The 14,207-nt window shown below is 39.2% G+C and overlaps 1 protein-coding gene across 10 annotated transcripts in view; it reads left to right on the top strand.

The window, feature by feature from the left end:
- Positions 1–14,207, top strand: part of DMD (dystrophin) — a 2,379,610-nt gene that overhangs the window by 445,114 nt on the left and 1,920,289 nt on the right. The window contains exon 1 of one of the 10 annotated variants that reach the window (XM_045050797.1): positions 6,308–6,326. The exons of 8 other annotated variants lie outside the window; for them this stretch is intronic. Coding sequence is in view for 1 of the 2 variants with exons in the window: in XM_045050795.1 (XP_044906730.1) it covers positions 7,189–7,207 (19 nt within the window). In the remaining variant the exon portion in view is untranslated. Of the gene's footprint in view, positions 1–6,307; positions 6,327–6,362; positions 7,208–14,207 lie in introns of those variants that run through there. One more of the 10 variants, XM_045050795.1, reaches the window with a different exon arrangement.

The following is a 14,207-nucleotide window of genomic DNA, read 5'->3' as shown; positions in this document are numbered from 1 at the left end:
ATCTATCCATTACATGTACTAGAATTGTTTTAAGTCCTATTTGATGGAGATTTAGTTTGCTTCCTGTTTTTCACTATGGAAATAATCTAGCATATTTTGCAAAAATTCTGACCAGGTGTACCACTTTTTGGTGACTTGAATATTTATTTAAATAAGCAGGTATTGGACCCCAGCGGTGTCCATAGCAGTATGAAACATACAATAAGTATTTTCTGTGCAACAACTTGTTCCACGAACGATGCTAGGAGGCAAAAGGGAATAGAAAATTATAATGCCAGTCTTTCTGTTCCTAAATATGTTATAATCTAATGGAAGGAGATCCCTGGAAAGCAGTGTGTTTAAAATAATTTTTTAATGTTTATTTATTATTGAGAGAGTGAGAGAGAATGTGAGTGGGGGAGAGGCAGAGAGAATGGGAGACACAGAATCCAAAGCAGGCTCCAGGCTGTGAGCTGTCAGCACAGAGCTCGACAAGGGGCTCAAACTCATGGACCATGATATCATGGGGCTCAAAGTCATGGACCATGAGATCATGACCTGAGCCGAAGTTATACGCTTAACCGACTGAGCCACCCAGGTGCCCCTAAAGCAGTGTCTTTAAGCCAAATCCAGATAGGTGTACTGAGGAATGAATGGCAGGTAATAAAATTCTGGCAATGGATGAAAAAGTCCTATCAAGGGTTATGGTTATAATAACAAGTGTAGGTGGTAAGAGGAAATGAGTGTTTTAAGAAGATAAATATGATAGCATTATAGACATGGGAGTATTTGCGAAGACCGGGGCTGTACCTACTTAACTGGGTTGATTTGATCATTTCTGAGGATCTCATGATGTTAAATAGCATGTCTTACACTGTCCTTATATCGGTAGTGTAATACATGGGCATGCCATTAACCAATGGTGATTATAAGTAGAAGCAGTTCTGTTGGCTAACAGCACTGGTTATAAATTAATGGGTTTGCTAAATAGTTTTTCCCAGGCCATAGAAGTATTGGGGTTTTGAATGTAGTAAGAAATTTCCACCTGCTCTTAGGGCCAAGTGGTAAGCAGACCATTCTTTAAGACTGGATCTTCTGCAGTATTTCTGTAGTCTTTTTATTTTACTCTAAGCCCTTGGTGTTGCCTTCAGGGGTTACTGACTAGCATTTAATTGAAGGCCGGCTGAGTTAGATATATACCTCCTATAGTTGATGGGTTTTGTTGCCAGAAATATCCTTTTGCTTATCAGTGGGGAAGGTTTTTGCTTCTACTGCTGGATTTAAAGGTGTCCCTCAAGATTCCATTACTCAGTTCATTGAGAAAAGCTTAAAGCTAAGGGAAGGTCGATCGGAGCTCCGTTTGATGAAGGAGGCTGAGTGAAATAACAGCTCCCAAGTTGGCTCAAGTTCTTCCAGATGTTCACGTTTATATGAAAACTTAATACTTGGAAAGATTCCATGTGGTGAGACTTCTGTGCAAAATTTCCTTGTACACACTTCCAGCCCTAAAACGATTGTTTTTGGTCATTAGATGTGAAAGCTATCACTGATCATCCACAATAAACAACCAGAATGATTTTTTATCCTCCTTGACTTCTAAAGGCGAATACTCCTGTGATAGTGTATTGTTACCTGATTTTTTCTTTAAACTTGCTGTAAGTCCATGGGAAAGACATGGAGTCAAAGGAAACAAACAATATTAAGAAATAAATTGGCCCTGAAGAATTGTGCTTAAAATCTTAACGTAAACATAGATGCATACACTCTCCACTGCAATGTGATTACCGGGACTATAAAGAAGCTGGCTGAAGTGGTGGGGAAGGACTTGACTTTCCATGAAGTGAACAACTGAAACTAAACTTCTTCCCTGGGAGATAAGCTGAAATCATAGCACAGTTTGCATAAAAGTATACCTTTCCAAGGTTACTGCAGAACAATTAGGGCTGGGATCCTGGCAGAGAAAGCTCTGTAACCTCTTATTTGAAAGTGACTTCCTTGAGCTATAATGCCTCCCGGCCTGCACTTTCAGGCACTGTGTTGGGTAATGTGTTTACACGCTGGTCTCATTTTTCTTTGTGTAACAGGAGATGGGAGTAGCTTACTGCTACTTGGAGGTGACTTCAGGAAACAAGATTTTCAGGATGGTAGTTTTAAAAATGTGATTACTGGGAATAATAACTCCAGAGACAAAGATTTAATGGGATTACTCCCGATTTATTCAGCACATGACCAGGTTATTGAAGTTCTAGTTTTAGACCCGTGCATTCAGAGTCCCCACTGTTCCCTGATGTATTGGACGTTTAGGTTCTTACTACCATATATAGGCATTAAGGTTGCCTCTAACTCTCAACAGCCGTCTTGCCTCTCAGAACCCTTATTGCAGCCAGATCTTTGTCAGCTGTATTCCTTGGTTACTTACCACTACTATCTCTTTAAAATTAGGCTATGGAAAAACTACATTATTAAAAGGAAGCAACCCCATCTCCAACGCCATTATAGTGTTTTTCAGTTCAGAGTTTTATTTTGTATGCATCATTTGATTTCATTTCCTCCAAAACCTTGGGAAATGTGAGTTATTACCATCTTATTGTTGTTGATAAACAGCAGATACTATTTATTTAACACTAGCTCCACATCAGGGGCTGTGCTAAACACGCTGCCCTTAGTCCAAACAATACCCCTAGGAAGCTGGAATTAATATTATGCCCATTTTACAGATAATAAAATCGTGGCTTAAATGACAGGCCCAGTGTGTGCAGTTAGTGCCTAGTAGAATTGGAACTCGAGCACTCCTTGATCTGCTTTGAGTCTCTGTGGGCATGTTGCCGTACTGTTTTTTAGATGGAAGGGCCAGCGATGCTGAAAGTTTAAATAAGTTGCCTTGGGTTATACAGTTAGTTCCTGATGCCTTCCACCTGCAGCCCCGAACATTCTCCATTATAGCATGCTATCCCCAGAGCTCTAGCTTATGTGGTGCTCTGAAAATGAGACAAAGGAGCACTGCCTCCCAAACCATAGGGGAACCAGTTTTTTGAGAATGCACACTATGTCTGATGTCAAGTTCACAAGGATGGGGGAGTGGATTTGATACAGGATACCGTATTCAGCCCCTACTCATCTTTTCTCAAGCACTATTGTGCACGACGCGATACCCAGAGCTGTCACCAATGGCCCTGGCAGGCCTCATTGAAACTAACAGCTTGGCATTCTAAAATAATGGTAAGAGAAATATTCAACAGAATTTTCATATAACTATGTGCTCTTCGAAGCTGTAAGGAAGTAAAATTTGTAGTCCACTAATTACATTTCTAATAATGCTCACATTTTCCCTTCACCGCCAACAAAAATGTTTAACGAGATACAATGTGACAGCACTCGTGCTAAAACTCCCCTGAAGGCAAAATGTGTCACTAGTCAAAATGACCCTCATCTTCTCTGGCCCTTGAAGAAGAGTTGAGAATCATTTATGAAGTGGGTTTTAACCACAGGGTGATACATTGTGCTGCTATTATTGAGCTCAGGGATCATTTTTTTGGTGCATTCATTTCAACTTACTACCATATTCTTTTTCAAAATAGATTACTTTTAATTATGTAGCTACCTTGTGCATAAAGCTAACATCCTATAACTTGGATGCTTTCCACTAAAGTACTGACAAAGTAATAGATATAAGGTGCACCTGACTATAATAAGAAGAAAAACAACTTTTTAAAAAAAAAAAAAAGCCTTGAGTGTATAACGAGGACACTGATTACCATGAGAGAGAGAAAGAGAGAGTGAGTGTGTGAGTGTGTGAGTGTGTGTGTGTGTTTAATATGTCCGTGGATGGGGATGTTGTGGTTTGAGAGGCTCAGGAATTTTTAGCTAGGAACGTGTGTCATCAAAGTTGAAAATGTTCATGGTAGCACACGGCTGATTGATTTCACAGAGGATGGACTAGAGAGTGGTTCTCAAACTTGGTTAGAGAGAAAAATCACCTGGGGAACTACTTAAGCATGCAGAGGCCCCAGTCTTATCCTTACTTTAAGGAACTTGGGCTTTGTTTTGTATGATCTCTTCGCTTGATTCTGATGCACAACTCTTGTGAGACCAGCCGGTCTGTGGGCAGATCCCCATTCTTGGCTGCATCATAAAATCACTGGAGTCTCACACCAGAGATTCTGAACAAGATGAAGTGCAGCTTGGGCCTTGGGAGGGTGGAAAAGTGCCCAGGTGGTTCTCATATCAGCAAAGTTTTAGAAACACTCTTCTAGGGCCTTGCTACCCAGTGTGTGCATAATTCAACACCCAGCAGCAGGAATACCATCAGGAAGCATGTCGGAAATGCAGAATCTCAAGGCTCACCTAAAATTACTGATTCCGTAGCCGCCATTTACCAAGGCGCTCAGCTGAGTGTTGATGCACATTACCTTTTGAGACCTACCAGGCGAGAGAGTCGAGCAGAGCAAAACACTTTCAGTGCTCCCATCCAAGGCATTCCTATTCTTGTATTCGTGAAGGTTCTTTGTAGGGGTGCGTGCAAGGTGATTTTCATTAATTCAAAAGAATAAGTGTTTCCCAGACACAAGTGTTGTCTTCTGGAAAAAAAAATAAATCACAGGAAAGCGATCCTTAACCACAGTGTCCTTGAAGGTACCTCGGGCGCCCTGCATTGTTGTGCATTTGTGACCAAGTTAATCATACTGTGCCACCTATTCATACTATGTTACCTTTAATTTTCTCTGTTAGATCTTGATCTACTCTTTCTCTCCTCCATGACCAAGAGCTAGTTTCTTCAGAGAAACTCCTATCCAGGGTTCCTTTGCTTTTCTCTTCAAGCCTCTGACTTCCATAATTACTTTTTTTCTTAATTTCTCTAACTTTTGTCCCACAAAATATTTTCTCATTTTTCCTGTTCTCCCTGAACTCAGACATGGAACTGACTTGTTCAGTAAAGTTTCTGTCTGATCGGAAGGGTATTAACGTACTGCCTTTCTAGTATAATCGTTTTCACGTTTAGATAGAAGTTGAAGTGTCTAACGGGGTACTGCCGAAGAAATACCCTCAACTAATCTTTCCAAGCAGGACGACAGTGAGTGATGATTGCAGTGAATTAAGTGAGGCAACCTCCATTTCCATTCACTTAGCACCATTGCTAAGTATATACTCATTCTGCAAGGTTTCTTTAGTTCTTCTGTAACTTGGATGCAGTATTCTTTTGTAGGCAAGGGGTTACGGTACGATTAATGAGCTTTTCCCCACCAACACCTCATGTTCTCTCCAAGTGAAATTTCCACATCTGGAAATTGAGAGTAGAAAAAGGAACAAGGAAAAAAACAATCACTCACATTTTAACATGTTCCCATCATAGCACGTGGTTGTCATGGCAGAATATTTTATGGTAAAGAAAACAGTAGCATTTAATTTTTTTGGAAGCCAGGTCAATTTAAAGCCTGGGCTTATTTAAAAATGAAGTACAGGGGCACCTGGGTGGCTCAGTTGGTTGAGCGTCTGACTTTGGCTCATGTCATTATCTCGCAGCTCGTGAGTTCGAGCCTCACGTCGGGCTCTGTGCTGACAGCTCAGAGCCTGGAGCCGGCTTTGGATTCTGTGTCTCCCTCTGTCTCTGCCCCTAACCCACTCACATTCTGTCTTCGTCTCTCTCGAAAATAAGTAAACATTAAAATTTTTTTTAAATAAAAATGAAGAAGTACAGGGGCGTCTGGGCGACTCAGTCGGTTGAGCGTCCAACATTGGCTCAGGTCATGATCTCCGGCTCATGAGCTTGAGCCCTGCATCGGGCTCTGTGCTGACAGCTCAGAGCCTGAAGCCTCTTTCGGATTCTGTGTCCCCCTGTCTCTCTGCCCTTCCCCTGCGCTCGCTCTCTCCCTCTCTCTTTCTCAAAAATAAACAAACATAAAAAAATAAAGGAAATACAGAACTTTGCCATTTAAAATATAAATAGCAGTGACGATGACACTTGATGTTGTATGCTTTTGTTCACTTTAAATGAACACTTGTCGCCTGCCAGGCCTTGAGTCAGGCCCTGAATCTACTACGTGAAATAGAAGCAGCCCTATTTTTCCAGGTTTCATTACATGGACCTCAAGCATTTTGACAAGTTACTCTTTAAATTAGAAAACCGAGAGAAACGCAGCTTTTCCTGGGGTATATTGTTAATGAAGCACTTGAAAAAATTAGTTTATGTGCTTTGATCAGATGGGGATTGACACACTTAAGAGTTTTATTTTTAATCTGAAAATCCACTTCAGTCTTATGCTCTGGGTAAACAGTCATTACTCAGGGCTGGCACAATTCTGTACTTGCGAGAAGTGGGATTCAAGGTTTCACTTCCAATACAATCTCAAGTAAGTTCCTCATATTATTCCTTTTATTTAAAAACCAGGGTTTACACGCATGGATTTTTGCTTCAATCTTCAGTAATCTCCATTTGCTTTGGGTATTAACTTGTGCACTGTGGCTTGTGTGCAGTGTGAGTCTGTTTCAGATTGTAGAATTGATTTTTAAAAGTAGGTCTGGAAGAAGGTATCTGGATATAAAGTGCTTGTATTTTGATACTTTCAGAGGAAGTTCAAATGCATTTTGAGCACCACTGGACATGATTGGAGTTGTTTTCTACCCTCCTAGCAGCATCTCACAGGTGCACAACTTTACCGGTCCAGGCTCTTCTGTGTGCGTCCTGCTTTCTGCTGCTCTTTCATAACATGTTTGCATAAACGAGTGCACTGTCGAGTTCACATGAAGGCTAGACAAAAATACAGGTGTCCTCATAATAATCAGCTCCTTTAATTCTGATCTCTGGTTTCTGCTGCACTCTCCAAGAAAGCCTATATAAAGCAGCCGGCACACTTATTACTACAGAAACTGAGGTTACTGATTAGAAGGGAACGTAATCAGGTAGATTGAGCCTGTGAGGGAAGAAACCATTGCTGTGAGAGGGGAGTGTTTGCAAAACGTTCCCTGTGAATCTGCAAAGATCACCTCACTTTGCATGGCAAGCGGAGTGGAAGAAACAGGTGCAAAAAGATAATGTGTTTGTCTGCTTTGGTGAAGCTGGTCAGAGATTAGGTACCTGCTTTATCTGTGCCGGGCTATGACTCTACCTCCAGGTTTATCAGACCCCATAGAATGTGTAGGAGAAAAGTACCAACAGGGAAATCAGCAAAAAGCTTTCCTATGAAGGTGTAGCAAGCCACCGCAGAATTTGAAATGTCTGAGGTCTCATCTGGTGAGTAAAAGCTGCAGATAAATGCCACAGCCATTCAGAAGAATGATAAATGCCACAAGCATTCGGGAGCAGGCTTCCCCAGAGGTGACTCCTTGGTCAGTTTGCAGCCTCTAGGGTAAATTTGGATCTCTCTCCTTCCATATGGCTTCCTCTAAAAGTTAAATTGGGACTTTTGCTGTGAGAAAAGGAGGGAAGAGGTTGGACCTCAACGACCTATAGGATAATGCGAAGCACTGAAATTACAGGGAGCCCAGGTTCTACTTTTTGGGTTATGACTTTTATGAACTTGCCCTTCAGGAATCTAAAATTAGTTCTGATATGAAGCGACAAGAAAAAAAAATTCATGACCCAGACCTGAGTCGATAAACAGTAATATTTCTACTTCAAATGCAGTTTCTAAGGACCTAGACTAAATCCATGGACGTATTAGAAAACTTACGTGAAGTGTTTATATAAATTCTTGAAAGTGTATAGAGTTTCAAGAAATTTCTTTTTGTCAAAGAAAAGGAAAATAATAAGGATTGTTGTGGAGAGTAATTTAGACGTGATCAGATATTCACAGCTTATTAGGAAGCAAACTGGGCTCCCGTTTGTAAACAATGATTCTAGGCCGCCTAATTGCCTGAAATATTTAAGAATGATTTTAAAGGCTATATATTTACTGCTACATCCTACTTCTTAAGTAAACTATAAAAGAGTTAGGATTAATCGTATCTGTGATGTTTTTAACTCTTTTAAGGTATCCTAAAATTTTAAATAAGGAAAGATTTCAGTAGAGACAAACCGTATATTAAATGTACATTAATCCTAAATTTGGGGCATTTTCTTAAAATTCATATCTCCTCTGACAGGTTTTTCTCTCCTTAGGAAGGAGAATGTCTAGTTTTGGGGGCAGGGCAGAGCTAAAAAAAAAAAAAACAGGATTAAGAAGCCTTTTTAAAATTATGAATATATATTAAGAAAAAAACCCAAAGTTAAAAGTATATTTTGATCCCCATCTGTCCCATAACTTGATTGGTAAGAAAAGCTACCCACTTTTGCAAGACTTGTCTATCATTTGCTCTGAACTAAGTGGTTGCCATTTCTCACTTAAAAATTGCCTTTTACTCCTCTTTTTGTAAAGATTTTTTTTCTATGATTTTTCTATTTGTGTTTTGTTCATCAGGCAGATTGTCCTGGAAGTACAGAGGCCAGTTAATGGTTTATGAATTCAAGCTGAGCCGAATATAGCTAAGCTCTGTCTTGCTTGACATTTCATCAAAAGCTGTGTTGATTTGCAATGTTTACCGACCTATTTATTGAACCCTCACAGCTTGAACTATGCCACCAAGCTTGCTGACATTGCTGAGATTATCTTTAAGTGCATGTACAAACTACAGAGGAAATAGAGAAACAGAAAAATAAGTTAAAAACAATCCTTGACCTATTTAATAAATTATGCTTACATAGTCCTTGGTTTATTTATCTGTTTCCTTCAGAACGCCATGACATAATTTTTCTCCTTTGATATTCAGAAAAATTCTGGAAGAAGGTAGACTAGAGCAGTGATTCTCCCTGCCTTGGGAGGGCATCAGAATCCCCTGGAGAGTCTGTTAAAATACAGCTTGCTGGGCCCCACTGGCAGAGTTTCTGGTTCGGTATTTCTGAGGTGTGGCCCAAGAATTTGCATTTGAAAAAGTCTCTGGGAGATGCTGATGCTGCTGGTGTGGGGACCATCCTTTGAGAAGCACTGGCAAGATGAGAAGATTCTCATTTAGGAATCAGGATCGCCAGGATTCAGGTAGATTAAGAATTTGGCTCCTAAGGATTTATCTAGCTGGAGGACATTCTAGGTAGGGGGAAAGGATCCATGGGAAATTGGGAGACTGGCGAATTGCCAAGGAAGGCTAGGTTATCTGAGTTTGGTGGGAGATAAAAGCAGAAAGAAAAAGTTCTGCTCTCTGGAAGGTTACATTTTTAATAAAAGGACAAAAGACTTTGGAAATAAATGCATTGCATGAAGTAGGAGTTCAAGAAATAGTGGATTGTGATGTATGTGTCACGTCAATATTGCGTGCTCAATAAACTTCCTGTTGAATGAATAGAGGGAAAACAAGAAGTTGGCTTCTATTCACAACTGGAAACAAAACACCTACTTTCTGTCTCTTAGTCTAGTTACCTATGTTCTCTTTACACACTGTTGAGAGAAGTTTCCCACAGCACATGGAAATAAATACAAATCCTACACAAAACTGAGGCATTTATTAAAGTAATGGTTAACACATGAAAACATGGAATATCTATTTGGAGAAAATTATTATTCCATAGAAATTAGCAATAAAATTACTAAAGTAAACAGTTGGTCAGCAGTTCTCAAATATGTAATATAAGGAATCCATTTTTAATTACTCTTTTGATTCTTATTCCCTGAGATACCTCCCTAAGTAAAGATTTAGTCTGTGATACTTTTTAGCAAAATGAAAATATGATCCATGTTTTATAAGCTCTTAGTCTATACTGTCCATCAAGTCTCCCCTTGTGGGTCAGTAAAAATAAGATGTTTTCCAACTCACTTGACTGAAGCCACAAGTGGGAAACTTAAACCATGGAAAGACAGAGTATTTTACTTAATTATAAATGCCTAATACAAAATTTAAATGCATCTTTTGAGATGGGAATGCCTGAATTGAAACATTCACAAAATTGTGATCTTTGCTACTTTTTTTAAGTTACATGCTCATTTGTTTTGGTCCATTTCTTCCATAAAATATAAGCTTTGATATGTTGTAATGGGGTACAACATTGAGATTAAATGTATAATATGGATGGTTGACTTTTACTGGAATTTAGATGTTTGTTACTTAGAGTTGAGAGTGAGGGGCCTTTAAGAAAGTAGAGATGTTTATTATACACATTCTCTCCATTTTCCTGATAAAATATATCAAGAAAACAAATATTACCATTTATTCCAGTTTTAGAGTGTGTTCTTTTTGTCTAGTCTTACCTATAACATGCCACCTATAGAGGCTTCAGAAATCTTCAGAGCTATGATGGCATTTTCATGCTATTTTAATTCCAATACTATTCCAAATTGATGAAATGAGGGTGATGCTTAAAAGGCAGTGTGCCATATTTTTTATGTTCAAATAATATAGCAAGAGATTTATTCTGGCCTGGCTCACTTCTCAGTTTATTACTTTTCACTTCGACATTCATGATCAAAGCAACTGAGAATTACTAAAATAGATAATATTTATGATGGTAAATTACGGTTTTATTACGAAAATAAACCCATCTTTAATGGCATTTTAGAGGATAATTTAGGGGAAAAAAAGCCTAACACTCTCCTAGGTCTCTCCTATCCCTTGGCTGTCATCATTGAGTCCTGAGCACTTAATCCCACCTGAAATGTAAGGAGCATTCAACAAACCAGCTCTGTGAGTGAATCCTACAGGCAAACTTGCCCAGGGAAAAAAAGAGGGTGTTTTTATTTCAGTTTTTAATGCCATTTATTTTGGCAAATGAATAATATCTGTGACATTTTATTCTAGTAGCTATTAGATCATTAACTCAATGTGAGAACAAAAGGCATTTTGGGTTTTTTTGTTTTTATTATTAATACTAGATTTATTTGACAAACTCATTTGAGTTTTTCAGGATACGATCATCTGTTCATCTTTTCAGTTCCCAGATTCCTCCTGGTCAAGCCCAAATCCTAGCTCTTCACACACACACACACACACACACACACACACACACACACACACAGCAGTGCATTTTATTTTAGCAACCACTTGAAATTGAAATGGAAGTTGGGGAAGGGAAAACCTGAAACAGATGGATTCTTCTCCCAGCCAGGCAAAACTGAGCCTCTGTGTTTTAGGAAAGGTATTGGTAATATGGTGAAGAGAAGGTAAGGGAGAGAAATGAAAGTTCTGGAGGGAGGTCCTCACCTTTTTGTACTTTGTTAGGCAGCTTCAGAGGTGCCAAAAGCAGAAAAATGGTTCCGCCTCACTTGACTCAAGCCAAGATTGAGCATGGATCTATGCAAAAGTGCCTTTAAACTCAATCCTCTTAAAAATACAGTATGTTGAATGTGTTTTTCTTTGTTGAAAGTTAAGACATCCTGTCTTCCTAATGAATAATGGTAAGGGGGTGCCGACGTGCTCACAAAATTTTCGGGAAATCTAGATGAATCTCTTTCCAATAAAAATTGAACATCACCAGTGTCTACAAAAAGTTCTTTGGAAGAAGAGCAAGTAGGAAAACTCTTGCCATGTAATTAAAGATAATGAAATGATCTATCATGGCTAGTTGCATTAGATTATTTGACTTAAAGGTTTTTGATAAAAATAAGTTTAGTGTGAATTATGTTAAAAATATCTATTAAGTATGTGCATCACTGTAGAGAGTGTCATTTATGCAATAGATTATATATTTAACCCCTTTTGGAATGGTAATTGTTAATCATTAATTAGACCAAATTAAAAATAAAGTATACTACATGTGAAGTCACTTCAATGAATAAAACAATTTCTCTGTGAACTAGCCTGCTGTTCAAATAAACTATAGTTGTGTTTCAGATACTATTTACCAAAATACTGATACATTCCTGTAAGCACAGTTTTTACACACTTACCTTGGAGGTTTCCAGGACCCTGAAAAGACATCTATTGGTTTAAAATCCAACCACAAAACAATAATAAAAAAAACTCTACTCGAGGCCATATATAGCCCAAATGAAAATATTCTGTAAAGAGGATTCTGAATTTAAATAGCTTTTGTGGTTCAAATATTTGCAGTTAGCCCATTCTTAAAAGTCTGCAATTTTTTTTCATTTGAGTATTGAATACAGATGATAAAACTCAACAGATGTTGGCTTAGATTTGAAAGTTTGTGAACCAGTTGTTGATAGTTGGCAATGTGATACCGAGGTATTAGAATTAATGTTCATGCTATTGAGAACCTAAAAATACATAAAATACTATAAAATGCAATGTACATTTTAGAGACCAAGCAAAATGTTTGCAAATAGTGTCCCTAACATTAAATGAAGAGTTTTCAAATCTTCAATTAAGAGGGTTGGATTAGAGGATTTATAAGGTTCCTTATATAGGTCATAACAATAAGTCCCTTAAGGAGTGCTTCAGTAGAGCTGAGAAAGAAACAAGGTCTTAAATGAGGGAAGAACTTGCAGATGGTCCTGGAACTGCCCTTCATATTTCCTTCCCCACCAGCGTTCATTGTGTTTCCTGGCTCACCATCTCCAGAGTTTGTGTTTCTTGCTCGGTTGCTCTGCCCAAGGGCTTACTCCAGCACCACGGCAGCTTGCTCTGCTGGGAACAGGAGTGATCCAGAATTATTGAGGGAGGGTGATGATGTCGCCAGGAGCAAGCTTTAACTACTAGGGGATGGGAATCCTTGGAAAGGCACCCCAGCCTCCTCTTCCTCTGGCAGGACAGTTCTGAAGCATGGTCCACACTGCTTCTCAGGGAACCACCAGAGGGATTGAGCCCCAGTTACCCCCATTACTAATTGCTCATTAATACATCTTTCTTGCCTCCTCCCTCTTCCTAATCTCACTTTCTTTGCCCTCTCACGTATACTTTCTGAAATCAGAAAGAAAAGCTATCTGCATCCTAAGTCCTTGCCTTAGTGTCTGTTTTGCAAGAATCCAAATGAACACAGGGTGTTAGAGATAGATTATTTCACATGCTTACAAATCAGGGCAAGGGCAGTGGAGATGATAGAAGGGGGGGCATGAGGGAGCTCATGCAGGATGAACTATGCTCTCTTTAGTAACTAAAGCACAGTCATCCATCAATATGGAGCAAGAGGTGGAAAAGAAGGAAACAGTTTGTGAACCTGAAAAGCCCTGGGAAGGTTTAGAAGAGCTGCTCTAGGAAACCTGCCAGAATGTCACAATATATGAATAAAACACTCATGGAACAGGAGAGAAAGTACATGATGTCATCCGTATATTTTGATTTCATTTTATTCTAAGTTACTGCTAAACATGGCAATACCCCCCCCATACCTTGTCCCTTGCCACTTGTGCTTTTGACACATTCTAGTCCTTTCTTCTTGATGCGTCCATAGTGATCATTTAAAAATGTGAACCAGGTTGTGTTCATCTCTGGTTAATGATTATTATTATTAATCAGATTCTGATCTGATTTTTTCCTCCTCCGCCTCTCTGTCCTTGCTGTGCTTCAACAACACTGACCTGTTCTCATTCTCACATGGCAGACTCAATTCTGCTATTGTGTCCGCCAGCAATACTTTTCTCACTCAACCTCTCTCAGCTTTGATCATCACTGAATATATAGTGAGATGCTTGTTGTCAGGTACACTGTCTTAGCATAATACATGTTTTCACTGAATGCGTTTATTAGAAGAGAAGAGTAGGGGTTAGTTGATGGTAGGTAAATAGTAATTTACTGAAGCTCAATGTCTCCATCCTGTGATGTTTCACTAGCAAAGAGTAGACCTTGAGAGAAAGTAGACAGTAGTTAGAATTCAGTACTCTGGATTGTGTGGAAGCATGTATAGGCATGGTCTGAGATGTTGTTCTTTGGACAGAACACAGAAGTGGTCATTTGCAAGTCTACGTAGGCTGGGCATCACACAGTGGATTGTGTGAAATAGGAGTGAGTGATGCTAAGATTAAAGATGACGAGCAGTTCATAGGTGACAGGGTTAGAGTTAGTGTCAAACATAGAAGTTGTAGTTGGTTAGTAGTACTTTTAGTGAGAAGCCCTTTGAAATCGGTAAAGGGGTTTATTGTTGTGGATAAGGAGATTGGCATAAATGGGGAGAAAGTTAGTGTTGAAACATGAGGTGACACCAGGACAAATGGCCGGTTTGGCTTGGTTAATAAAACACCTATGATGCAAGAGAGGCTATGCTGGGAATGGTTCAGCAGACCTGATTGCAGGGAGCTTCTGAGGGCAGTGTATCGGGTTATCACATGCCAAAAAAATACTTCATTTTGGAGACTTGAGTTTTCTCATTAATTTTA

Source organism: Felis catus, chromosome X, assembly GCF_018350175.1.
Source record: "Felis catus isolate Fca126 chromosome X, F.catus_Fca126_mat1.0, whole genome shotgun sequence".
NCBI lineage: Eukaryota > Metazoa > Chordata > Mammalia > Carnivora > Felidae > Felis > Felis catus.
Note: the sequence above shows the minus strand (reverse complement) of the source record. Positions and strands in the feature narration are given on the sequence as shown.